Source organism: Camarhynchus parvulus, chromosome 15, assembly GCF_901933205.1.
Source record: "Camarhynchus parvulus chromosome 15, STF_HiC, whole genome shotgun sequence".
In the NCBI taxonomy this organism is placed as follows: Eukaryota; Metazoa; Chordata; class Aves; order Passeriformes; family Thraupidae; genus Camarhynchus; species Camarhynchus parvulus.
Window position 1 is genome coordinate 13211795 of NC_044585.1, and position 27112 is coordinate 13238906.

Genomic DNA, 27112 nt, shown 5'->3' on the forward strand with positions numbered 1-27112 from the left:
CACAGTCCCTGCCACACCGACCTCCTGCCTCTCCAGTGAGCACTGCTCCCATCCCTCTCCAAACAGCATTTTACTGCTTTGCCCACTGTCCCTGTCTGTGGGACAGCTGAATTTGGGCTGAGATTCCTTTGGTCCCATAAACCTTGTGTCAGCTTTTGGCTGAACAGAATGCAAAGCCCTGAAGGGAGGGAGGGAGAGGGGAATGTACATCCCAACTCCCAGAGGAGGTACCCAGAACCTCACTGCCAGCTCTCAGAAATAACTGAACAGTCTTTCCCCACCTCATTATCATTATTAAATTCCCATGGGATGACAGTAAAGCCCTCACAGGAAACTGCTTTCCTGCTACAGTAATTCTGTTGGAACTCTTAGGAAGTCACAGCTAATAACTCTTTGAAAATATAACGTGTCTTTGAAAATAAAACATATCTTGAGCAGCTTGGGTCAGTGCATCTCAAGGGTGGCAAGTTGGGAAGGTAAGGCTCTGGTATTTCCCACAAAAATCAGTATTTGGGAATGACTCTGTCCCATCCCTGTCCCTGTAAATGATCCTTCCCCCTCTGAGGGCTCTCTGTGTATAATACACACTTCAAACACAGCCCTGCCACCGAGGCAAGCCCGTGGGATCTCTTGTGATTTAGCACTGCACACATTTCCCTTGGCCTAGCAGCACAAATGGGGATATTTAGTAAGGTAAGTTATGATAATGAGCCCTGCCTAAATCACTGCTGCCACGAGAAGAATGGGGGAGGCTCTGCTAACCATTAAAAATGAATGAGCAGGGAAATAAATAAGCAAAAGCAGCTCATTTGAGCTATAAAAGACTCCAGAACACAAGCTGTGTACCAAGGTACAAAAGGATGAGGCCATTATTAGCTCTATAAGTCACTAATGAATGACTCGGGGGAGGCGGAGTCACCTCTACTGAGCCGCGCTTAACCCGGGCATGGCTGAGCCCGGCCTAAAGCAGGAACTCTGGGCATGGCTGAGCCCCGCCTAAAGCAGGAACTCTGGGCATGGCTGAGCCCGGCCTAAAGCAGGAACTCTGGGCATGGCTGAGCCCCGCCTAAAGCAGGAACTCTGGGCATGGCTGAGCCCCGCCTAAAGCAGGAACTCTGGGCATGGCTGAGCCCGCCTAAAAAAAAAAATTTTTTTTCTGGGAGGAGCCCGGCCTAAAGCAGGAACTCTGGGCATGGCTGAGCCCCGCCTAAAGCAGGAACTCTGGGCATGGCTGAGCCCGCCTAAAGCAGGAACTCTGGGCATGGCTGAGCCCCGGCCTAAAGCAGGAACTCTGGGCATGGCTGAGCCCGGCCTAAAGCAGGAACTCTGGGGATGGCTGAGCCCGGCCTAAAGCAGGAACTCTGGGCATGGCTGAGCCCGGCCTAAAGCAGGAACTCTGGGCATGGCTGAGCCCGGCCTAAAGCAGGAACTCTGGGCATGGCTGAGCCCCGCCTAAAGCTGCAGGGCAGGGATCAGGAACTCCGGGATTTTCTACCCAAACACCTCCCTCCGTTTTTAAGGGTCTTGCTTTGCACAGTGACACGAGGCAAGCCCACCCAGCCCTGCTATAAACAGACAGCAGCAGGGACCTGTGCACATGAAAAATGGTTTTTACTGCACCAATCCGCCTGAAGCATCTCCTAGAGCATATTGATTAAGAGAACTGTGATACCAATTAATTTCTAAGAACTATTTTGGTTTGCTCTGCAGCTCTGTGGCAAACATCAATGTATTGTCCTCAGTGAATGTACCTGAGTGAAGCACGCCATGGGACACTCGAGAGGACTCGCAATGCCGGGCAAACATCCAGCTGGAGCTGCACGAGTAACAGCTCCTTTGTGGTCTGACACAACGCCTGCTGCCTTGGTGTCACCACCTGAAAAACCCCCTCACTAACAGCCTCTCCTCAGGAGTCACCTTTTGCTGTTTAAAATCCAGACTTGGCACATAATGCTTCAGTGGGTCTTTCCTTTCCATGTTTCTTTTGCCCTCGTTTCCACTACTAAGAACAGTCAGTTTCTGTAGCCATGGTATTTTCTGAAAAATCCTTCCCTTAGGATTTTTTGCCCTGAGAAGCTGAGAGGGCTCAGGAACAAAATGTAAGCAATGGTTATCTGCTGCTGTGGGGTGCAACAGGTGCATCTGTGATTGGTCTCATGTGGTTGTTTCTAATTAATGGCCAATCACAGTCAGCTGGCTCAGACTCTGTCCCAGACACAAGCTTTTGTTATTCATTCTTTCTTTTTCTATTCTTAGCTAGCCTTCTGATGAAATCCTTTCTTCTATTCTTTTAGTATAGTTTTAATACAACATATAAAATAATAAATCAAGCCTTCTGAAACATGGACCCAGATCCTCGTCTCTTCCCTCATCCTGGGACCCCTGTGAACACCACCACAAGTTTCTGTGAGCAGTGGATTTGCACAGATTTTACAATTGTCTGGGGTGGCAGTGAGAGCAGAGCAGCTGCTGCCCAGCCCTTGGGAACACGTTTATAAATCTCTGCACACTCCGTGCTCAGCTGTGACTCATTGCTGCCCATGGGCTGCCTGTTAGGAGCCTGTCCCCCCTGAGCCCAGGGCAGCCCGCTGGTGTGTCCCTGGTGCTGTGTCCCCTCTCCCATGGCACTGCCGCTCCAGCTGATGACTGCTGCATTTCAGCAGGGCTTGCAAGACACCTACATTTGCTTTCATTTTTGGGTCACGAAATTCAGTTTCATTTCAATTTCAAATGATTAAAATTATGTAAAAATGCCACAACATCATGGAAAAAGTTATTTTAAAATGAAAAAAAAATCAAAACATTTCATTTTGGAAATGTCAAAACAAGTTGTTTCCTTGACACAACAAGAACCTGGTAGCATCCTTTTCTCCTTGTTTTCTTCTGTCAGAGATGAAATTCCAAGGAAATTAGCATCATTTCATGAAGATGCTTTACAGGAGTACAAATTCTGACTGAATAAACCCTGCCAAATTTCCCCCAATAAGCCTTAATCAACTGGGGCCACAAATCAAAACAAAATCACCACGGTGAAACCTGCTCAATTAAAATGCAATCTCGTGGAATCTGTGGTACCTCTGGCACAGTGAATGTGCTGTTCCCATGGGCAGGAGGGCACAGAAAGGCACAGAAGCACTTTGCACCAGCCTGGCTTTAATTCCCTGCTCCCCCACACACCTGCTAGCTGGCTGTGTGTAATTTATTGAGATCAGTACTCTGAAGGATGCTAAAGTGTTAAACTCCCACTGAACTCCGGGGGAGTTTGGTGTTAAACCTCTCTGAGAATCCAGCCTTTAATCTCCTTTGATGTATCTGTACAACCAGGCTCCTGTCCCTTGTTTTGCAGGGATTCTGCAAAGTCTCATCTGTAAGGAACAGGAAGAGCTCGGGTGCTGGAGTTTCCCAGCTGCACCTTTCTGCTGATAACATTTCTGGGCAGTTTTGGGGGCAGGGGCAGCTCTGGGGGTGCAGCTCTGTCCAGGGCACACACAGACAATTCAATCCTTCCCTCCTGCTGCTCCCCACTCCTCCTGCTGCCACAGCATCCCCCCGATTTGCTGCTGGCTGCTCCAATTCCTGTCTCCAGCTGGACAAGGGGGCTCCTGGCACTGCCCGAGCAGCTGCCAGCAGCCTGCTGGGCTCAGCCCACCTCGCGCTTTGCATTTTAGGAGCCACAATTGTTTGTAATCAACATGACAACCCTTTCCTGCTCCTGTTAATGAAGTTCCATCTCCCTCTCTCCCTCTGCGACACAGGCGCTGCTTTCCAGGGGCTGAGGCCAGCACCTCGTGCTGAGCAGTGTGGGTTGAAGCTCCTCTGCTCCTCCCCATGGACTGCAGCTCCTCCACACACCCTGTGCTCATCCCCAGTGAAAGTTATGTTTGCTGTTAGAAAAAAATAAGATCCTCCTTTAAAGGGTTTTCACAACTTCATGGAAAATTGCTTCCAAATAAAATATAAAAATTCTTTTGCATCAACTGCTGAATAAAGAAATTACCACCCTTATTGTAATTTTATGCATGACTGCTATTAAACTTTGGTCTGACAAACCAACAGCTGTTGGATTTCTTTGTAAAGAAAAAGAAATAGAGAAACTGGCTTAAAATGCTTTTTCTTTAAGGCTGTAAGAGAAATGTAAATTCTTCCAGACCATTCTGGACTCCTAAATTAGTCAGAAAAAAGCACTGGGCTGATATATTCTCTGCCTCCTTGCATTCACTCATCTTTCATCTCCATCACTGCATTGCAGACTGGAAGCGTTGGTATTTTTTTGACAACATTCTCATTTTTCCAGCTTCCAAGAAATCTCTAGACAGGGATTGTCAGTTCTGATTATGCAGCTCGTGCTGCAGCAACAGGTGGTTGGACAGGGCTCAGAACAGCATTTCACCCTTTGCAGAGGGATGTCAGAGCCTGGCCCGGGTCCTGCAGGGCTGCACACCAGGGCAGGCAGCAGGGGCAAGGCAGGCACACGTGGGACAGGAGGAGATGGAGATGTGGCCTGGCCAAGCCCTCCCAACACACCTGCAAGGGCACCTGTGGAACAGAACAGTGCCCAAACACTGCTGGCATCACCTGTGGAACAGAACAGTGCCCAGACACTGCTGGCATCACCTGTGGAACTGAACAGTGCCCAAACACTGCTGGCATCACCTGTGGAACAGAACAGTGCCCAGACACTGCTGGCATCACCCGTGGAACTGAACAGTGCCCAAACACTGCTGCCATCACCTGTGGAACAGAACAGTGCCCAAACACTGCTGGCATCACCTGTGGAACAGAACAGTGCCCAGACACTGCTGGCATCACCTGTGGAACTGAACAGTGCCCAAACACTGCTGGCATCACCTGTGGAACAGAACAGTGCCCAGACACTGCTGGCATCACCTGTGGAACAGAACAGTGCCCAAACACTGCTGGCATCACCCGTGGAACTGAACAGTGCCCAGACACTGCTGCCATCACCTGTGGAACAGAACAATGCCCAAACACTGCTGGCATCACCTGTGGAACAGAACAGTGCCCAAACACTGCTGACATCACCTGTGGAACTGAACAATGCCCAGACACTGCTGCCATCACCTGTGGAACAGAACAATGCCCAAACACTGCTGGCATCACCCGTGGAACAGAACAGTGCCCAAACACTGCTGGCATCACCCGTGGAACTGAACAGTGCCCAGACACTGCTGGCATCACCTGTGGAACAGAACAGTGCCCAAACACTGCTGGCATCACCTGTGGAACTGAACAATGCCCAAACACTGCTGCCATCACCTGTGGAACAGAACAGTGCCCAGACACTGCTGGCATCACCCGTGGAACTGAACAATGCCCAAACACTGCTGGCATCACCCGTGGAACTCAGACACCACCCCAGCAAGGGCACTGCCCTTCAGCCACTTCAGCACAGCCAAAAGGAGATGAAATATGCTCAGCAATGGCACACTTCAGAGCTAAAGGACAAAGAGATTTCCATCTTGGTAACAGGAGGATTTCAAAGAGTTAAGGGTCCAGTCCTCTTTCTGCCACAGAGTTTGCCCAGGAAAAGTCTGGTTCTACTCCTCTGTTCTACTCCTCTGGCAGCTGTTCAGATATCCAACATCACAACTCAGGAAAAAAAAGGAAAAATCTGTTGCAATATACATATACTCATGCACACACGGCAGGCTCTGGAAAGTTGGCCAACACTTTGAAGTGACAGGGGAAAAATAACACAACAGCAAAGCATGAAAAATTTCTGAAAGAGTCCTACGCCTTTTTAAGCCAAGAATCACTTGCAGAGAAGCATAAATAAGCAGGGCTGTGCTCCAACAGCAGCCACAACACACAAGTGCCAGATGAAAGCTGCCACCAGCCAGCACGGACAGGCTGCAGAGCCAGAGGATGCTCCCAAGCCTGCCTTGCTGTGGAAGGGACTCCAGAGTTTGGAGTGGGAGAGAGACCCTGCACCACAGTGAGCAGGGAGGGGACACCGAGCAGAGAAAGGGACACCGAGCAGAGAAAGGACACCGAGCAGGCAGGGGACACCGAGCAGGGAGGGGACACGGAGCAGGGAAAGGACATCGAGCAGGGAAAGGACATCGAGCAGGGAGGGGACACCAAGCAGGGAGGGGACATCGAGCAGGGAGGGGACACCGAGCAGGGAGGGGACACCGAGCAGGGAGGGGACACCGAGCAGAGAAAGGACGCCGAGCAGGGAAGGGACACCGAGCAGGGAGGGCATTCCTGTGCTCCCCTGAGCCACCACAGCAGCTCCCCTCCCTCAGTGCCATGTGTGGGGTGCCCTGAGAGCAGGGAGGCTCTGGCACTGAGCTGTGCCACAGGGTCCCCACCAGGCTGGGGCTCAGTGGCACCCCTGTGCAGCCTGGCTGCCCTGGCAGCAGCTCTGCTCTCACCTGGACAGCCCCGCTCCCATCCCTGCATACCCTCTGCCTGCCCTCCCTTCCCTTCACATCCCCCTGCTCCCCAGGGGCTGAGCTGAGCCAGGCTGCTGCAGCCCCTCTCTGGGGACAGCCATCATCCAAAGCCACTTGCTCCCTGCCGTGAGCAGGGGTCATTATTTTGACAAATTAGTTAAATCTCTCTCAGTCAGCAACGAGGAGCCTGAATTATTCAACACGCATCCGTCTTCCTCCCTTACAAAAACGGCCTGTGAAGCAATAAGTGTATTTCACTTGAACCACTTGTGAAAGATGTAAGACAGGCTGGGTTCACTCCAGTGCCCCTCGAAGTCAATGCGAGCCTTTCATTTAATTTTCATTTAATTAATTTCATTAAATTTGCAGATGATGCCAAGCTGGGAGGGGTTAGAAGTTCTCTGGAGAACACGCTTAGAATTCAAAACGATCTTTGTAGTGTAGAAAACTATCTGAAATAAATAGATGAGATTGAAGAAAGGTAAGGGCAAAGTACAAAGCTGGATAGAAACAATTAAGTGCAGGATGGGGAAGATTGGCCTGGTGACATCAGTGCAGAAAAGGATTTGAACTAGACAGGATCTGACTAGAAACTCTGGGGACCACTGAGGACTGAGATGATAATTAACAACTGCAGTAACATTTCAAACTGCTCACACAAATGACTTTCCAGAATGTTTTCCATAGCTGGAAGTGTTGCTCCTTTCATCTCAGTTGGAAAATTCCAGTGATTTTTATACCTTATAGTGAGATAAGGGATGCACAACTTTTCCTGTCTGTAGTCCATGCATGCCATCCACAAGAAATGCAGTTTTTCTGGGTAGAAAAGGACACAAGTATTTCATCTTTGTTCCTCAGATTCACTATTGATCACAAAAGCAGAAGGCCCTGTTGTAGTGGGAAATGTGCTTTGCACAGTACCAGAGGCAGCAGAGCACAGCCCTGTGACATCCTCCCCTCCCAGAGAGGACAGAGCAGAGTGCTCAGCACCCTCCTGACCACATCAGGGCACTCAAGTTTAGTAATTTATGGTGCTGGCATGCAGGTAAATAAGTTGGCAGTGCACAAAGTAAATATTACTTCAGACTTCCTTCTTCCCTTCTCAGATGTGAGAAAATGCTAAAGATATTGTTCCCACCTGTATTTATAGCATTAGTTGTGAAGCATCCTGACGTGCAAGACAAACCACTGCCTGAAAATTGATCACACTGCATTAAATCAAGAAGATTCAAGGAAAAAAAGGTATTAAGAAGATGGAAGAAAAGGCATCCTGTTTTCCTCAGACAGCTAAACAAAAGCCTGGTTCAGGACAGTGCAATCACTGTGGATCAATAGTTTCATTTCTGTGTCTTTCTTTGCACAGTCAAGTAAAATAACAACAACAATGGTGCTGCTGATGAACATTTTATATTTGAACTACTCCCATTATCTAACAGCATTTCAGCATTTTGCAAAAAACCTCTTGACAACAATTTGTAAAGCACATCAGAGTGAGAGCTCAGTGCTCATGACAAATGTGTGTTTCTGTGTGCATTTTTCATACAAACACCTATTTCTATAGCACAGATAGCATTATCCTCATTGTGGGAGTGAAGGAATTAACTGTTTACAACAAAGCTCTCCCATGGCCACAGAGTGCTGGGCAATGTTACCTGCAAGTGCTATCTGGGATGAGGAATGAAGTCTCATTACTGTGACATTGGAGAATAATCAAACAAAGAATGAAACAGCTACATTTAGCGTAAATAGGAAAGCCAGGCCAGAAACATTTCCTCTCACATAGTCCAGAAATCTTATTAAACAAGTCCACACTTGTGGAATGGGTAGAAGTCCAGGTGAGGACTGTAGAGACGCAGTTTCTATTTCATCTCTGCCATTTGACCTCATAGAAGGTGTTTTTGTGCTCTGTTTATTCATTAATGTTTTATTCATGGCTGCTCGTGTCACAGGGCGGGCTCTGACGGGCACTGCAGCTCCTGCACCGAGCCTCAGGGCTGCTGGGAGATGCTGCAGGAGCTCTCCCAATAAAAATGTGCCCACAGGGGCAGTGCCAGGGCTGGCCAGAGCAAGGAACAGCCCAGACACAGTCCTGGGGCTTGGCTCTGACAGCACAGAGAGCTCTCACAACATGCCCAGGTCCCTGCAGAGAACATCATCAGCTTTTCTCCCAGAGCAGGTAGCAAAGCCCAGCTGTGCCCCAGCTCCCCGGGCAGCCCAGGGTGGCACAGCAGGGCAAGCAGAGGATCTCTGCCAACCTGAGCCCACAGCTCCTCCAAGCCTCCTTTTATTGCACAGAAATGACAAGAGAACACATTCAATAAGATATTTCAGGAGCTGGTTTCAGGGAGGCTAGGGAATTGAAGGTGGAGGATAATTTGAAAGCATTTTGTAAGATTTTAGCTGCTTGTTCCCATTGACTCTGATGGGAGTCGTGCTGCTTTGATCTTTCAAATGCTTTCACACTCCTTCCATCCTGACAAGCACTCATAGCACGGATCTGTTTACTGGGAAATTGAGCTGAGTCCTGAAGCTTGATATCTGAACTATCCCCAAACAAGCAAGAGGAAAGAACAGCCAGCCTCTAGAGGAGGCTCCATCTGCACACAAAGTGCACGTTGTGCTGACACTCCCTGCACCTCCTGGGCTTGGGGACTGATGATGGCAATAACCAAGTCTCATGGCTGGTCAATCCCCAGGGGTGAACGAGGGCTCTCTGCTTCAGCAGGATGCTTGGGGCTCCCTGAGATTATTCAGAGGTGATCCCCAGCATGGAAAGAAGAGAAAAGCTGATTACAGGATGTACAGAGTTCCTCCCTGCACTCTTCTCTGCTGTCCCCACCTCTGTGTATGGGTGTGCATAACCCAGTGGACTGAGGTACAGCAGGTAAGAACAGGGTCCTTCATCCTCTTCTTGCCATTTGTTTGTTAAGCAGGATTCCATACAAAGGAGGGAGAAGGAAATGCAGATGTGATATTTGCAAGAGAACTATGACTGCTGCAAATCTCAGTGTGGAGTTCTTCATCCCTTCAGGACTGCTGGGAACTAAACTGCAGTTCCAATTTGCTGGTTTCCAAACCCAAAAAGAGTTGTTCTGTCCCCTCAGATGTGGAGAGGCGGTTCCAGAGGAGGATCCCCCTGGATCTCTGAGCCTTTCCCTCAGCCAGGGGCAGGCAGGGGGGTTTCCATCCCTCTGCAGGCAGAGCTGGGTGGGTTTCACTCCTGCAAGGCTCCACCAGCTGAGCACATCCCTGCACATGGGCAGACCCTCGGGAGAGGCAGCACTGGGGCTGTCCTTCCTCCTGCAGAGACACAGAACCACCAGAGAACAGCCTGGACACCATTCCATCACCAGGGCTTCCTGCAGGGACACAGAACCACCAGAGAACAGCCTGGACACCATTCCACCACCAGGGCTTCCTGCAGGGTACACAGAACCACCAGAGAACAGCCTGGACACCATTCCACCACCAGGGCTTCCTGCAGGGCTTCCTGCAGGGACAGAACCACCAGAGAACAGCCTGGACACCATTCCACCACCAGGGCTTCCTGCAGGGACAGAAACCCACCAGAGAACAGCCTGGACACCGTTCCATCACCAGGGCTTCCTGCAGGGATAGAAAACCACCAGAGAACAGCCTGGACACCCATTTCCCACCAAGGCTTCCTGCAGGTCCCCACTGCTGGCTGCCGTGGAATGTCCCTGTGGAGGCTCCTTGGAAACAGCAACTCCTATTCCCAGAACTTGTAAAACTTCTGACTAAATTGATGAGAAAAGGTAATCTCCTTAATACAGCAACTGTGTCCTGCAGAAGCAAGCTCCCTGGCAATGCATTATTCCTCACACAATTTCGAAGTTTATCTACCTTAAGCAAATCTGGCTGCTTCAGCTAAAAGTCGTGCAGCCTTAGGCATTCTTTATCACATGAGCAGATGATCTTTTTAACACCTCGAGTTCCTGAGTTTCATCATTCACTAAATCAATCTCCCTTTCATGATTTGTATTTATACCAATGCCCAATTCTATTACAACTCTCTCTTATGCTTTCTCAATTTCCTCTATTATTCTTTTTTAGGTCTATAATATAATTTCAGTGCCTTACTCAGAGGCTGTCACTTCGTATTTACCAACTGAAACTTGAATGTGCTTTATTACTTTATTTTTATGAAAATCCATGATAACTAATGCAGTGATTCAATTTCTACCAAGAGGCTTTATGTTTGGTTTCCTATCTGGCCTCCAACCTTCATTCCTCCAAACAAACTTTTACATCTCTATTTACATATTGGGATCATTAAGGTTCTTTTCATCTCCCTGTCTCAATGGCTTCAGAAGCTATAATGGATTTAGGCAGGAGTTTAATTAGGAACTGCTCTTTTCTGTATTTCAGGCTACATTGCACGTGAAAGGGTAAAATCTGCCTCTAACAAATGGAAGGCCTGATGAAAGCCCCAGGAGCCCCAGGCTAGGTAGGTTTTAGTGGAGCAGAGAATTCCTAAGTGGGAGATCCTGGTGCTGGGTCTGTTCCACGGGAGGCAGGCACACATTTGATATCTGTGCAAGAAAATCCCCCTCTGCAGCTGGCCTCTGTTCTGCCATGACACCCATGGACACAATCAGGTTGTTTTCAGCGAGGTTTTTCCTTGATTTCTTCCTTCAGGAGCGTGGAATATGTCAGAGCTCCACCTCAGACTCTGCCCAGTCCTGTCCTGCTGCGAGGGCAGAGGAGCCACAGGAGCTGCTGCAGGTCCCTGCAGGGCAGCTCTGACCACAGGGCCAGGCTGGGCTCAGGGAAAGCCAGCTGCAGGAAAGCCTGGCTCAGGGGTGGCCTCATTCTGCTCCTGGGGCTGAAATCACCAGAGCTCAGGGCAGCCTGCAGTGCCCTGCCAGCACACGCTGGCCAGACTGGGGCTGGCTCCAGCACACACTGCCCCACCAGCACGGACCAGGTGCTTCCCTCACTGCTGCCTGTGCTGCTCAGGGAAGGAAGTCCTCCCTCAGACAGTGACATTCTGGGGCCACCCCATTCCTTCTTCCTCCCCAGAAGTTTCTTTCCTGTGTTGAGCACACTTTATGATATTCAGTGTCTCATTTTATCCACTCAACAGCAACAAAACAACCAAGCAGCCTGCGAAGGAAGTGCTGTCAGTACTGAGCCTTGCTGGAGATCAGATGATAGCTGCCAGCTCAGGAGCTGCAGAGCCCAGGATGAGGCTGTGCATCACACCTGCACCCAGCTCAGGGAAAGGAGGATCAGGGAATGCTGCCCAGCCCAATCGGCTCAGGGAGCTCCAGATGAGATCAGACACAGGCATTGTTTAACCTGGGACCAAAGGGCACCATTTGCAGAGCTACTTGTCAAGGTGTCTTCAGAAATCAGCAGAGTGCAGGCACTGCCCTGCCAGAGGGGCTGTGCTGCTCCTCTGCAGCCCCTGTGAAATGCTGGGGTGGATTCTGAGCCCTGGGGAAACACTGCCTTTCAAGACTTGTTACAAGCCTGAAACTCAGCTCAGCATCATCACAAAGTGCGAAGAACTTTCAAGGAACACAGGCAGACATGGCTGTGGCACTGGAACAAGTGCAATTGGCTGTGGCTGCTGTTTGCTCTCAGCGAGGCAATGCCAGCCAGAGCCCTGCTCAGACACAACCAATCCAGGGAGGAACTCCTCCTCTCCTCATCCATAAAGGGCAGAGCAATCCCATTAACCACACTGGGTTACACTGGGATTGCAGTGGCAGAAATGAGATCCACTCATTAACAGAGTTGTATGTGTGGGTGCATGTGAGACTGACTTCTTCTTTTACTGACAGCCAAGTGCAATTAGTATAATGCTCACAGACAATGCATAAAATATAATTTAGTACCATCCACTGCGCCTCTAGAAGCCTCCTCAGCAGGGCCAAGGATACTTCCCTTCATTACTGAAGTTCCACTTCTCCCTCTCAGCCTCTCAGTGGGATGAAATGGAGCATGTAATGGAACGTCATATTCACAGATCCCGTTCTGCTATCCGCTCCAGGTCTGCACAAAGTCTCAAACACCACAGCAGCTTTTCACACGCTCACAAATGCTCCAAGAAATTGCTGAGAGCACTCAAATCCCCAAGTCTAAAGAAGATGCCCTAAATTTAATCAAACAAAACCCCTTTACAGCTACAAAATAATTACCTGCTTGCAAATAATCACATTATTTTAATAGTTATTATAAGGAACAGATTATTTAAGTTGGGAGAAAATATCAGCTTTGAATAATACCCACCTGCTCTAAATACACAGTTACACTTTTAGTTAAAATTGAAGAGCCATTAAAGCCACTTTTTGTAGGTGCTTAGGTTTCTAATTTGCAATTAAATTAATTGGATTTGAATGCCTAAATAGATTCAGAAATCAGGCTTGTCATCCAATAACCAGTTCACCAGGATGATGCTGCAAACCCAGGCTGAAACAGGAGAGCTGTCCAGCATTTCTGTGGGCAGCTGATGGGGAAACCAATGGCTCTGGTGTGTCCTACAAAGAAACCCAGCCCAGAGAGCAGAGCCTGTGACACGTGTAAAGCACAGTGAGAACTGCTACACACAATCATCTCTGCTAATAAACTGCACCCAGGCAACTCCTGGTGTTCTGGCATCTCCAGCACTTTTCAGATGTGTTTCACTGCTTTACTTTCTTTTCTCTTGAAATCCGTAAGTACTGCATAATTTTTTATATAACTGCAGAGAGAAAAGGTCCATGGGTAGCCAAAAGTCACCATCCTAAAAGAAATGCAAAATGGTCCAGACAGTGAATAAAAGAGAAGAATCCTCCAGTCAACTGAGCTGCACAGACTCTGTTACATAAGAAATCTGAAAATATTTCTAAATCCTTCCTTACTCAGCCACCAATGTTTTATCATGACAGAATGTGGTATGGGCTGTGATTAAGTGAAATGCAACAGGAGATTTCTGGAGAGCCTGTGCTCTGTCCTGGTTGGGGTTATGGATGTTATTAACAGCCCTAATGAGGATGCTCATACATTACACTTTACATCCCAAAGCACTCTTTGGGGATTTAGCATTAATGCTCTTTGTCTGCCCGGGTAATTCAGCCCCATGACACCTTCTGTGTGTCTGCTGAGGCAGATCAGATAAACCAGGCCCACAATGGCCCAGCTGAATGCCAGAGCCCACACCGTCACCCTTCAGTGCAGCACCTCAGAAACCACCCAGGATACCCAACTGTTGTGCACTCTTATTAAGGAGAAATGAAAATCAAGTGTCACAGGCTGTGTGCGGGCTGAGCCCTTATTAGAACCTGAATGCCTAAAATCCCATCCCAGCTTTAACCATTAGAGCATGATTCCTGCCTTCATTAGAGCAGGACAGCATTAAAAATCCAGGTTCATTACCGCCTGTCGACCCCAGCCTTCCCAGCTCACGCAGCCTCCCCTTCTCCTGCACAGATAAATGTCCAGAGCCACCCCTGGTTCCTCCAGCTGCCTCTGAGAGCCCTGGGAGCCCTGCAAGGATTCCACAGCTGATGTTCAGGACACCCCAGCTCTGAGCAGCATTTCTCTACTAACTCCAGAAGATGGGCCTCATCCTCAGCAAATACTGACACAGTCCTTGCATTTGAGCACGTTTGAATCAGCTGAAAAGATCTTGTCACCTGTATTTCTAGTTGTAAAGATGTCACACGTATTTTTATTTTAGCAACACCAACCCCTTCCACACGTATTGTTTCCCATGAAGCACAAAGCCCCAGATTCCTGGGTATCTTCTGGAGAATTCTGAAGAAGCCTCGACTCAGAAATTATTTGGGTTTCTTTTTCCATTACAGAGAAGTTTTTTATCTTATAAGCTCATAGCCTTTCAAAACCATAAAGGAGGTGCATGCAACAGTGGCTGTGGCAGCCCCACTGGGGCTTTCAGCACGGATGATTACAAAAAGGCAAATAACACCACAGAAACCTCGTTACTTCCCAACACTCACATCAGAATGATGAATTGGCAGAATATGAAAGAGACAAATCCAGTAACTCCAACAGCTTTAGGTGAGTTCCAGACAATTCCTGGGAGGTGCAAGTCTGTTGTATTGGTTCCACATTCAGAATTCATCTTTGCCACGTCTGTTTTTCATACCAGAGAGAGATTAAAATTGTGCCTTCCCCCTTTATAAGCAACACCAGCAGCACATGAACGGAACTCTACAGTTATTATTACAACTCTTAGTTTTGAGAGTGCATTTTTCTGAGCGTGTCCTGTATTCCTAGAGCAGAGCACAAAAAACATTCTCATTTTTAAAGCTGCTCCATCCTAAGGTGAAAAGGTCAGATGGATTCTGATGTCAGGAATACTGAAACTGAGTTGAAATGACAAGACATGATTTCATCATTTTCTATCAAAATGAAATGTTTAGACATTGCAGAAAATAAAAACATACATTTGCTGACTTAAATCAAGATCGTTTCCAAGATGGATCAAAATTCTTTGGGGCTGGAATAAGGCAGTTCAGCTGGTGGGAGAAATCCCTTTATATTATGGAAAATCCTGGCACAACCTGGATCTTCAGTGAAGATCTCTCAAGGCACAGATTCATCAGCTATGTTATATATTATGTATATAAAATACTGCACATTCTGGTTAGGCAGTGTGACAGATCACTGCTTCTCAAACAAGGGCTTGCTCCTATGGCTCTGCACTGTGCCCTGCTCCTGGGCAGGACGATTCCCTCTCTGATCCCTGCACTGACCCTGGAGCAAGCCCAGGGTGAGCACTGGCCCTGCCTGGAGGGTTCTGGGTGTCAGTGCCCCCATGGCAGCTCACCCATGGCCCTTGCCAGCTGGACACAGTGGGACCTCAGGGGCCCAGGGACATCCAGGAGCACTCTGGATATCAGGAGCTCTGAGATCTGCAGCACTGCAGCTGCCAGGCTGGGCCAGGGGCAGACAGCATCCCCCACTCCATTCTCTGCTCCCTTTGATCTTCTACTCTGTCACACCAGCGACTTTAGAAGAACTCAACTTCTCCCTGAAGTGCGCCAGTGTAAGGGAGAAAAGGAACAGCTGTTAAAAGTTTCATGCTTTAAAACACTGTCTGCTTCAGGCTACTTCACATGCTCTGACACTTCAGCTTCTGTAAAGTCTGTCACATGGTTAAAAAGATGTTATTTTGCCACTGATAAAGCCACACTAAGTGTTAGTGAAAGATTTATTAGCCTGCAGTAATATTTTACAAATTGCCAAGTGTGCTGCTCTCCCCTTTAATACGCTCCAAAGTGTCAGAGCAGAGCAGCTGCCAACCCTTCCCTGGACCAGGAGTGAGTGTCCATCTCTGCAGCACCCTGGGGAGCAGGGGGGACCAGCACCCCTGCACAGCTCACAGGGACACCAGAGAGCCAGCACAGCGCCAGGCAAGCCCCACAATGGGCTGGACAGCTCTGGGGAAGCTGGCCAAGGGAGAGAAATACAGCTTGGGTGTAGGAAAAGGTGTTTTAAAGGGTGATAAAGTTCTGGAATGGCCTGCCTGGGGAGGTGGGGGAGTCCCCATCCCTGGGGTGTTTAACAAAGCCTGCATGTGGCACTGGGTGCCAGGGTTTAGTTGAGGTGTTGGGGCTGGGTTGGACTCCATGATCTTGAAGGTCTGTTCCAACCCAGTCATTCTGTGATTCTGTGACGCTGTGTGGTTCGGTGTTTCTGTGATTCTGTGAAAGGGAATTCCCAGAGAGGGCCACGCTGGGCACCCTGCAGGGCTCTGGGGCAGTGCCCAGGCTGTGCCAAGGACGCCAGCAGCAGCACCAACCCCTTCACTCCCTGAACCCTGCAGCCCCCTGCCATCCAGGCAAAGCCCCAGGCTCCCTGGCAGCCCTGCCAGAGCTGCAGGAGGAAATCCATCAGCTGCAGGGTTCTGGAGGAAAAGCACCCAGCTTTGGGTAACCGATTTCAAAAGGAGTCCTATAGGAAATGCACAGTACAGCACAAAAAAGGGGCACAGGAGCTGAATCCTGTTCCCAGGGCTGGCTCCAGCGCTGGGTGACCTCTGGCAACTTTCAGGTGTCTGATCAAACAAAATGAACAAAAAGCAGTTTTTGTTTCAGGGTAACCAAATGCAGATTTTCAATTAACTCAAACTGAAAACCCAGAGCACTGGAAAGTGTTGCTTTGGAAACTTCCAGGCTTTGTTGAGCCCTGAAAAAACGGCCATTTGGAAACAGAAATGTCTTTTCAAAATGAAAGATTAAAAGAAGCTGATTTTTCTTCTCTCCTTATTCTTGATTAAAATAATCTTGAGAGTTTATCCTTTCTAAAAACTCAACAAAAATAAAGTCTGCTCAAAAATCTCTCTTTTTTCCATTAGTTCAGTAGGAGTTTTACTATCCACAAATGGTCAGCACTTTGAAATTCACACCTTAACTTTTCCGTGTCTCAGTCCTCATTAGTGCAACACAGTCTATAACACACCTCCATCTTCTGGTTGTTCTGTCAGGCTGGACCAAGTAATTTCTGATAATCATTTGTCAACAAAAATATTGTTTCAATGGACTAAATTCTGCTCTGACATATTCAACCAGGTTCAGGGAGGTGCAGTTTGGCACAAAAAGAGTCAGTACAGTTTGGACCAGCTCTTTAAAGTTCTTTGAAGTTTCAGATGAAAGAAGTGAGTAATAAATGTGGACCCTGAAACGAAAAGAAGAATGAGGTACCCTCATTCTGCAAGGAAAATGAGCTTAACCTCATCATTAATCAACACCAAAAAAACAGGAATAAAAGCTAAGCCATGAAGACATAATCAATCTGTTAGATGCTACTTGACAGCTGCACTGAAAAACAGCAACAGTAAAGACCCAAAGAAATGTAATCTTAATCTTTATGTTTCAATGGGCATCTTAAGCAGGTTTTTCTTCCATTTTCTATTCCCACTCTACTGCCCAGAGAACAGGAACTCTAATTACTGCTGCATGCTGAAGGCTGGCCAGTAATTATATATCTTTATCTTCATTAGGTGCCTGGGAACAAGGCTCGCCCTGAACCAGAGCAGGTAAACTGGAAACTCCAGACACATTTCCAATTAAGAGCTCACTTTAAACTGGCAACTCATTTCAGCTGTGCAGAAACCTCTCTGCTGCTGAGGAGGGGAGCAGAATGTCCTGATCCTGATGGTGCCAGCCTGCTGTGACCCAGGGCTGTCACTAACAGCACTGGTAATGGGGTGGGGATGTGAATACACCACACACAGCACTGATTGGGATATTCATGTCCCTACAGGCGACGACTAAAACACCAGAAAGCAAAACTGGAGTTTTACATGTCTTCCAAATGATGTATTTGCTTTCAAAATATTTTTTTTTCAATTCACCAAAAACATGGAATAGAGGATGAGTGAGTTAGTAAGGACTTGGTCCATTAACTCCCACAACATAAGGACAAATAATTTCCTTCTGTTTCCAAATCTAAATTAAGTCCAACAATTTGCTATATTTAGCAGATTCACCAGATCCAAAAAGGCTTCACAGAAGAGAAAAACCCCCAAACCCCAAAGGTTCCTAATAAATCAGCCAGAAAGACACATTTAATCAGAAAATACCAACACAGTGGCTAACCAGGTAAACAGGAGCACTGAGAAGATTCTAAAAGGGAAGCATTACAAATACTAAACTTCGAAATTGCTGGGGTTCATCTCCTGTAGAAGAAATTACCATGAGGAAATTATTTAAAACAAGTCCAGTGAGCACAGAAATTGCCTCTTTTTTTGTCAGAAGAGATAGCTCAGGACAAACCATGTACACTTCTGCCCAGCTCTGTTCTTCACTTACTCTGCCCGAGCTGTCACTGGCTCTGTGACAGGAGCCACCAAACCTGTGGGCACGTCTCAAACCTCCCAAAGGACAGTGACTGCTCCCTCCTCTGTGCCCACAGAGCAGAAACACCCACCAGGAGGGAGGCGTTGGTGCTGGGGAGGCCGTGGAGCTGCTCAGAACCCTGAGCTGCTGGAGGAGCCCAGAGCCAGAGGAGCCCCAGCAGGCAGAGCAGCACCCTCGGCAGGCAGGCAGCTCTGGCAAGGCCAGCTGCCAGCACGGAGCAGCTCCCAGAGCTCACGGGATAACGGCCATCATCCCATGGCTGGGAGGGAACTCCACTGGGAATTCCATTCCCTCTACTGGGAGGGTGCCCTGGAGGGTTTGTGATTGCTTTGGGACATGCTGGTTATAAAAATAATATAAAATAAATTCAATTTTAACTTTCATTTATAGCTGCATCTCTTGCTTCCTCTTCTCGAGTGACAGCCACAGAGAGTTGGTAAAAGATCAAAGCTGCTGCAGACAAGGCACCTTCTGTGTCACCTCTGGAACCCTCTGTACCTTATCTGCCACCATCACTGCCACTGCTCCTCCTCTTCACCACTCTCCAAGCAGACAGAGCAATGCAGGACGGATTCCTTACAGGATTCCAGCGGTAATGCTGGCACTTGCTGAAAGCCTCCAAGGAGCAGGGATCACCCTGAGGCTCCAGAGTGACCCCCATTTCAGCCCAAAAGGGACCTGCAGGCACTCCTGTGAGCTCTGCCCTGGCCATGAGGCGCCCCTGAGCACACCAAGGGGCAGCAGCACTGCTAGCACTCTGCACCCACAGCCCAGGGACTGCAGAGGCCCAGGGAGAGTCAGCCCTGGAGATGCTTCCCAATGGGGAGCGTCAGCCAGCCCCACGTGCTTGACGAGCAGGAGGGAAAACTGGGATTTGGTGTTTGGTTTGTTGCTTCACTGGAGCGAGCCACACAGCAATAACAGCAATAATAAATCTTGGTGTTCCAGCAGCAGAGCCGTCAGAAAATGAAAGGACTTGTTCCATTAGAGAACAGCACTGCTCTGCAGGGCCTCTGCCTCTCTGGAAGGAGCAGCCTGATCCTACCTTAATGACGTCTTCATCTGATGATCTGCATTCCACAGAGTCCACAAGATCTGTCACAGTCCCATCATCTTCCACAGAAACCACCTTGACAGGGACAGCCACTGTTTTCCCAGTGAGAATAGCTGTGTTCAGGATCTCTGCTTCCTAAGAGAAAGGAAAACAAAAGGCCACTTAGTGTGTGTATATATATATATATATTCTGCTATTAATTCATTAGCATCACCTGCATTCAGCCTCAATTGCTCATGGCTATGGCAAGGACTGCTCCCAGTGCAGCAGGCAGGACAGACAGATTTCCTCCCTGCAGTCCTGACCACACTCCCAGCTGTGACTCAGGGCTGCTGAGGTGTCTGTGGTGCCCTAACTTCTGTCTGTGCCCTAACTGCTGTCTGTGTCCTAACTTCTGTCTGTGCCCTAACTTCTGTCTGTGCCCTAACTGCTGTCTGTGCCCTAACTGCTGTCTGTGCCCTAACTTCTGTCCTGCCCTAACTTCTGTCTGTGCCCTAACTTCTGTCTGTGTCCTAACTGCTGTCTGTGCCCTAACTGCTGTCCACAGACTGGCTGGTCTCTGCCAGGACACTGAGCACAAACTGCTGCCCAAGTCCCCCCACCCCTAACTGCAAGATCCTGCTCATTTCTGGAAGGGTCTCTGAGCCTTTTAGAGCTGTGCCTGTGAAGCTGGGACCATCCTGTAGAACAAGAGGCTCTTGATTTCAGCTGGCTCTTGTGCAATAAAGGCTCCCAAAGCCCCCCGGGTGCTAAATTCTCATTATCTAAATAGCTCCCACTCTGAGCTCTGAGACTGACCTGATTTTACTCCTGGAAGACAAGAGTGGGGATTGGAACCAAGCTACCAGAAGATGATGACTGCTCCTGCTGCCTCTTGGGCTAAAGGGGAGAAGCTGGGATTTTTCTCCTCTAAAGTATTCACATCAAAAAGACCTTTTCCTCTTACTTAAAGAAACAGACACACTTTATTCATACTCAAAGCAATATTTAAAGAAAGAAAAACCCCTCCTGGTCACTTGATAGCTGCTTTGCTAAGGTTGCCCCATCCTCGCCGTGATCTTTAGGGAAGGGAGAAAGAGGATTTCACAAAAAGAGAACTTGAGAAGAAAATCCTCTCCCTCCCTCAGCACAAAAGCCCTTCAGATATTTTTAAATTGCAATTCATCCAAGGGTGAGGCTATCTGCCTGCACACTCGTGTCTGTCTTGAGCACACATGGGCTCTCAGTGCAGAATGCACTGCTCAGGCACTCAGTTCTCAGCTTTGCAATGAACTTTCCAGGTTCTGTGGTTTTTCCCAGGTCTGGGCTCTGCACCCAGGTTCCCCAGCACCTTTTGCTGCTGCCATGGGCTCTGCAGAGCTGCAGGCAGGGGCAGCTGGCGGCACAAGCACCGTTAGCACTCACTGCCATCACAGCAGCAGGGTCAGGCCCGGCTCTCAGCGCTGCTGCAGCACTCGGGCACCAATCCCATTTCCCTGGGGCTGCTGGAGGCCACAGCACCCACCTGCTGCTGCTCACACCTCGTGCTGAGCTGCCAAGAGCTGCTCCCCCAGGCAGCCACAGCTCCCTGCCTCCCCTGCATCCATTAGCGTGACCCTCACAATTATTTCATACAGCAAAGGGAGCTTTAATAACCGAGCCTTTGAAGCAGCGTGATTAATGAGCTCTGCTTACCAAAGGCAAATGGAATTTCCCCTGGTAAGAGCCACTAACTGAGAATGAGCCTCAGAAGCTCCATGAATTTCTTCTGAGTCTCTGAGTTTTGCAGGGCTGCCTTTGGATGCTCTGAACACACAGTGCATCCCAGGGCAGCTGTCCCTGTCCCTGGCTGGCACCTGCTGCTACTGCCCTGCCCTGCCTGCCCACTGCCCTGCCCTGCAGCACCTCGGAGCCAGGAGCTGCTGCTCATCCTGCCCAGAGCCCCTGGGGAGGCTGCACCTGGCAGTGCTGTGCCAGCCCAGCTGGAACTGGGTGGCACTGGGTGGCACTGGGCTGTCCTGCCCTGCAGGCACTGAGCTGGGTGCTCTGCCTGCAGAGCTTTCGGCCCCTCCTCAGGGAAGGACTCGAGGATGGTTTCTCCAGGCACTGCTTTGCATCCCCCAGGCAGGGCAGCACCAGCACTGACCCAGCTCACCCTGTGGGGCACAAACACCAGCACTGACCCAGCTCACCCTGTGGGGCACAAACACCAGCACTGACCCAGCTCACCCTGCAGGGCACAAACACCAGCACTGACCCAGCTCACCCTGCGGGGCACAAACACCAGCACTGACCCAGCTCACCCTGCAGGGACACAAACACCAGCACTGACCCAGCTCACCCTGCGGGGCACAAACACCAGCACTGACCCAGCTCACCCTGCGGGGCACAAACACCAGCACTGACCCAGCTCACCCTGCGGGGCACAAACACCAGCACTGACCCAGCTCACCCTGCGGGGCACAAACACCAGCACTGACCCAGCTCACCCTGTGGGGCACAAACACCAGCACTGACCCAGCTCACCCTGCGGGGCACAAGCACCAGCACTGACCCAGCTCACCCTGCGGGGCACAGGGAAATAAATGCTCCTGCAGGCCCCTGTTGAACAGGCAGGGAGGGCTGGACATCCCCTGCTGAAGGCATGTGAAAACTGCTTCGTTCTGAGGAAACAAACACGACACTTACTTAGCCACACTGAGATTTATAGTTCAGAGCCTCAGCATGTAAAAGCTATAAATCTAAATAGTTACTAATTTATAACTGTTGCTTTTTGCTGCTTGAGTGGAAAAGGAATCTCCTGAAGAAATATGATGTTCTTTATCCATAACTAACACAGATTACAGGAGATAAGGTGTCAGGGCACCTCAGCATGGGAATAGTTATGCTTTTGCAAAGCTACAGCCAAAGAGTCTCACTGGTAAAAGCTGATTCCCTCAGCAGCTATTAAAAAGGTGCTGAACTTTCTTTAACTATTAACACAGCATAGCTCTATAATTCACTTACACTGAGCCCCTCCAATAATAAAATGAAATAATCAGAGAAAAACATGTCTCTGCATGTAATAGAAATGGAAGACCAGGTAATCTTTATTCTGAAATTGCTACCACGGTAAATAAACAGTAATACTTTAAAGAAGATGCCAGAGTGAGTGTTCTTTGCTTACTGAAGAGATTCATATTAATAACTGAGCATATTAAGCCCTCCAGCAGAAACATATTCAGAAGATGTACACAGTAAGCATCAATTTAAGTTGAAATGCAGAAGTGAATACCTATTAGGTTTTTTCAGTTTTAATAGGTAGCTTCCCTGAAATTTAATTTCCCTTCAGACATCTTTTGCCTTATCTTTCCTGGGGTGAAAAAAAGGACTTTACAATATCTTCATAAATCTTTCCATATATATATATATAAAACTTTTGAAAGAAATCAATGCATGACTGACTCATGTTCAGCTTTGCTCCAGCTGCACCTGAGCTCCACTCTCACCCTGGGACACAAGGGGGTCCCTTCTGCCCCTCAGGACTCTACAGGAGCCTCTCCCTGGCCGTTGGCTCTGAGCTGGCTGGAAATGCTCATCAGCCCCTGCACTGCACCCTGTCCAGCCACACTGAGCTCTGGATTTACCTCACTGCATTCATCACCAATAAAATGCACTGCTGCTTCTCTCTTGCAGTGGAGCGCATCCTGTCACCCACCACACACACCCTTCAGGAGGAGAAGGGCTTGTCCTGCTGCAATGCACAGGGAAAAGGAGGTTAAAAACTCCCCAGGACACTGTAACTCCTGTTCTGGAAGCACAGCAGATCTCCAGAGACATTCTTCATTAGAGCAGTGGAATATATCTGCAGGCTAAAAATCTAATTTCGAAAATCAAGAATGTTCCTCTCGGGTTTCAGTAGGTATTTTGGCTCCTGGGTTATGTACACAGTGCAATCAGGGAGAGAATAAACTGACCCCTGAAATCCCCTGCAGTCCAGAGAACACAAATGAGACTGAAGAGCTGCCTGAAAATCCCTCCCATTTGACATTCCTTAACAGTCTCCATTTTCAATGCATTTTCTGATAATCAGCATGTAGAGCATTACTGCAGGGTCCCACCTTGGATCTTTTCACTATTTAGGTATAAAGACCTGGATTTGCCTCCTGCTCAACCAGCAGCCATCTTGTCCATATCAGAGGATCCATGCTTCAGTCATGCATAACTAATTTCAAATCTTATTTAGCATCAAGCCTCAGAATTAAGCAGCTAAGTGACAGCTGTTTAATTAACTCCTTAAGCTGATTAGAAAGCATTACAGAAATCCCCCCAAGGAAGAGTTTATAACTGTCAAGAGAGCCTAAGGCCATGTTAATGCTTCTGTTTAAATTTAGTAAGCTTCTAAACCAATAAAGTCTAAATGCTTGACATTCTCATGGATGTGGTCAAACTCAGCTTTTGCCTCCTGTTCCACGGCAAGGGTAGGAAACAAAACCAGCGAGAGAGAAGGGATTTGAGGAGTCAGGAGGCAGCAGCTGAAGAGAAAAGCCAGGAGCAGCATCTTCCCCAGGAGCTGCTGAGGGTCGTGGCACCAACCCTGCCGCAGCCGGGATTAGCCCTGAGCCGGAGCACAGCTGAGCTTGCACCTGAAATGCAGAGTCATCTCCCAGCCCCTGGCTGCAAGGAAAAAGGGTTTCTTCATCGCCTCTTAAACCCTAAATCCACCTTTAATGATGAGATTATGGCAGCTGAAGTACAAGTTTTAGCAGCAGCTGGCGGGGCTAGATACAAGGTGGTGCAGAGAAACCAAAATTGCTCCAAAGCAGATTTCCTCGCCTGTAGTGCATTGTTGTCAGCTCTGAGCTGGCAAACAGCTTGAAATATAGAAAATATAAGTCTGATTTCCTTATTTCCCCTGTTGTTTCCAGATTCTTTAGGATGCACTGGGAAAATCATTGAAAAATCAGCTGCAATTCTTCTGTGTCCAAGGGAATAAAGGAGCAGCGGCCAGAAATAACCCAAATTAATTTGTGAGACCTTTAATATAAACAGAAGAGTTCAAAGTACAGGTTGAAATACTGCAAGTATGAGAAATCATGGTGAATGAGAAAATGTGAAAAGACTGACATGAACTCCAAGGTTAAATGTTTGGTTTAATGTGGGCACCTTTCATCATGCAGAATGAAATCTGAACTCCCTGGGAATGCGAGAGAGGAGGGGGATATAAGCAAATTAATCACATTTCATTCAAGCACTTGCTACTTAATCAGTTTCCCTTTTTCCTGCTGCAGGCAGCAGAGCTCCAGGGGCAGATGTGCTGACACAGGGTAGAAAGGAGCAGCCCAGGAACCCAAATTCACCTCTGGACAGATCTGCCTGCTGTCCCACTCTCGCACACAGCTGCCAGAGAGGGGAAAATAGATTCTTGGAGTGGTAGAATGTGATTGCAATCCCTTGTTTAGAAAGGAGTGGGTGGCAGAATCAATACTAGGATATATTTTTCACCCTGTCTTCCTCAGCCTGTGATTCCTGGAATAATTTTGACTCCACGTGATGGGGGTGTCATCCTCCTCACTGGGGCAGAATCACTGGAGGGAGCAGATGGGGCAAGGATGAGTGGTGAAACAAAACCCCAAATACACACCAAGCCCAGCAATCACAATTTTCCAGTTATAAAACAGAGAACAGCCAATGGCTGGATTGTGCTGTAGGGAAAAAGCAACATGGCACAATCAGAGAGCCTGTCTGCCCCTCCTACTGTCACACACAAGGCATCCAGGAAAAAGACCTAATTAGATTTTATCTCAGATTTAACTTTTGCAAAGCCTTCCAGCTATTTTATATTCTTATTAAGGAACTTTCATCTGGGTGTAGATGGAATCTGTCGCTGAGGCTGGAGGAGGGGTGGGGAAGAAAAGCTGAAGATGTAACCCAGTGCTGAGAGCAGCAAAGAGGGGACAAGGAGCAACAGGAGAGGCAGGGGGTACAGAGGAACAGGGGGATCATTAGAAGATGACCAGCAGCGAGAGGTTTGTCATTACACAGCCTGTGATGCTCAGGAAAAAGCTCAAGAAGGACAGAAATGCATCTCAGCAGGCAGAGGCAGGTGCTGCTGAAGTGCCCCATAGAGCTGGCTGGTAATTCCCTTGTTTCCCAGGGCGTGCAGCAAAGACAGGTAATCCTGACTGTGGACACTGCCTGTGATTGCAGGATGCAATTCCACAGCTCTGAGGGATGAAAAAAGCCAGGAAATAAATCATCTCACTCCTAGGGAGAGAACAACACATCTGCCTGTTGCATCCCTTCTCCCTACCTCTGCCCGCCTCGCTGGCTCAGCTGGAGTGGTTCTAAACAGGGATTTTGGCTTTGGTTCGTGTTTGTGCAGTGTCCAGCCCCCTCAGACCCAGGTCTGGAGCAGCCAAGAGCAGTAAGAGCTCCCTGGCAGGTCCAGCAAGGCAGACACAACAAATGCAGAGTGCTGGGGGGGCTGCTGCCTCCTCCCTGGGGCTCCCTGCTCCGGACAGCTCTGGGGCTGGGACAGAGGCACCCAAGGGTCTCAGGGCTCCAACAGGGACTTCCCTGAGCAGCAGGGAATGTTGAACCTGGGCTTTCTGTGTCTCTGGGGGCAAACTGGACAGGCAAAGAGCTGATGGCACTGGGACAGGCTGGGACAGCACAGCAGAGGCCCCAGGCTCACTGGGTCCCTTTCACACCCTGACAGCTGGGGAGCCAAACCCTCCCATGGGAACTCCCTAGCTGTAGAGGCAGTGTCAATTTAATTGTCTCACGTTTAAGAGTGCCTCTGATGTGTAGCACTTAGGAGTTGTGCTAGCATCCTCGTGGGGAGCTGTCCTTTGCTGTTTGGGTGGTTTGCAGTGCTAAGCAGGCTGCCACCGGCCCAGGGAGCTGTCATGCACCTTCCCTGCTTATCAAAGTCTCACCCAGGAAGCCTCAGAGTTGTCAGGCTGTGGTTCTTCAGAGGAATTGCTCATTAATTCACAGGCCCCAAAGTGTAACTCCGCAAAGCTGTGTGTGCATCCTTGATTTCAGTCTCTAGACAGGCTGCTGGAGCTGCTCATCAGCACAGCTTGCTCTTGAAAGGAAACAAACAAACAAACAAACGTGTTTGTTTGGGGAGGGTTTCTTCTTGGCTCTGCCCCAGCAGGCTGCCAGGCACCCCCACAGCAGGGACAGGCTGGGGACCCTCAGAGCAGCCTGTGCAGAGCAGCAGAGCTGGGAGCCTGCCCCAAGGGACAGGAGATCCCTGTGCCTGCTGCCACTCCGGGCTGGGGACCCCGGCAGGGCCATGCTGTGCCAGGTGAGCCAAAGGCAGCCAGGGTTTCACACATGGGGTCACTCAGGGTCCCTGTGCCAGCAGGAAGGGTCAGGGTCCCTGTGCCAGCAGGAAGGCTCCTGCAGAGGCTCAGTGCTGCAGGGGATTTGGTACTGCAGGGGATTTGGTGCTGCAGGGAATTTGGTGCTGCAGGGGATTTGGTGCTGCAGGGCTTTTGGTGCTGCAGGGCTTTTGGTGCTGCAGGGCTTTTGGAGCTGCAGAGGGCTGGACTACAGGACAGGATGTCAGGATTTCCAGCATCCATCATTACAGGATGCTGCACATCTCCAGCAGACCCGTTTGTTCTCTCCTCCCATCTCCCACAGCTTTGCTTTAACTCTCTGGGGTCAAGCAGGACCCGTTAGTAAAGCAGGCAAATCAAGGTGCACACACAACCACAGAGGTGAAAGAGACCCCTCAGATCAAGAAATCGATTTATCAACACATTTATCCACTCTGAGCTGACTCTCCCATGATTTTAGCAGTTCTGCTGCTGCTCCTGCAGCTTTCCAGA

At 49.0% G+C, this 27112-nt stretch overlaps 1 protein-coding gene across 1 annotated transcript in view; it reads right to left on the bottom strand.

Moving 5' to 3' along the window:
- The window catches only part of TMEM132D (transmembrane protein 132D), a 186342-nt gene that overhangs the window by 13038 nt on the left and 146192 nt on the right, over nt 1-27112 (bottom strand). The window contains exon 5 of the mRNA XM_030959242.1: nt 19299-19442. Within this exon, the coding sequence (XP_030815102.1) occupies nt 19299-19442 (144 nt within the window). The remainder of the gene's footprint in view (nt 1-19298; nt 19443-27112) is intronic.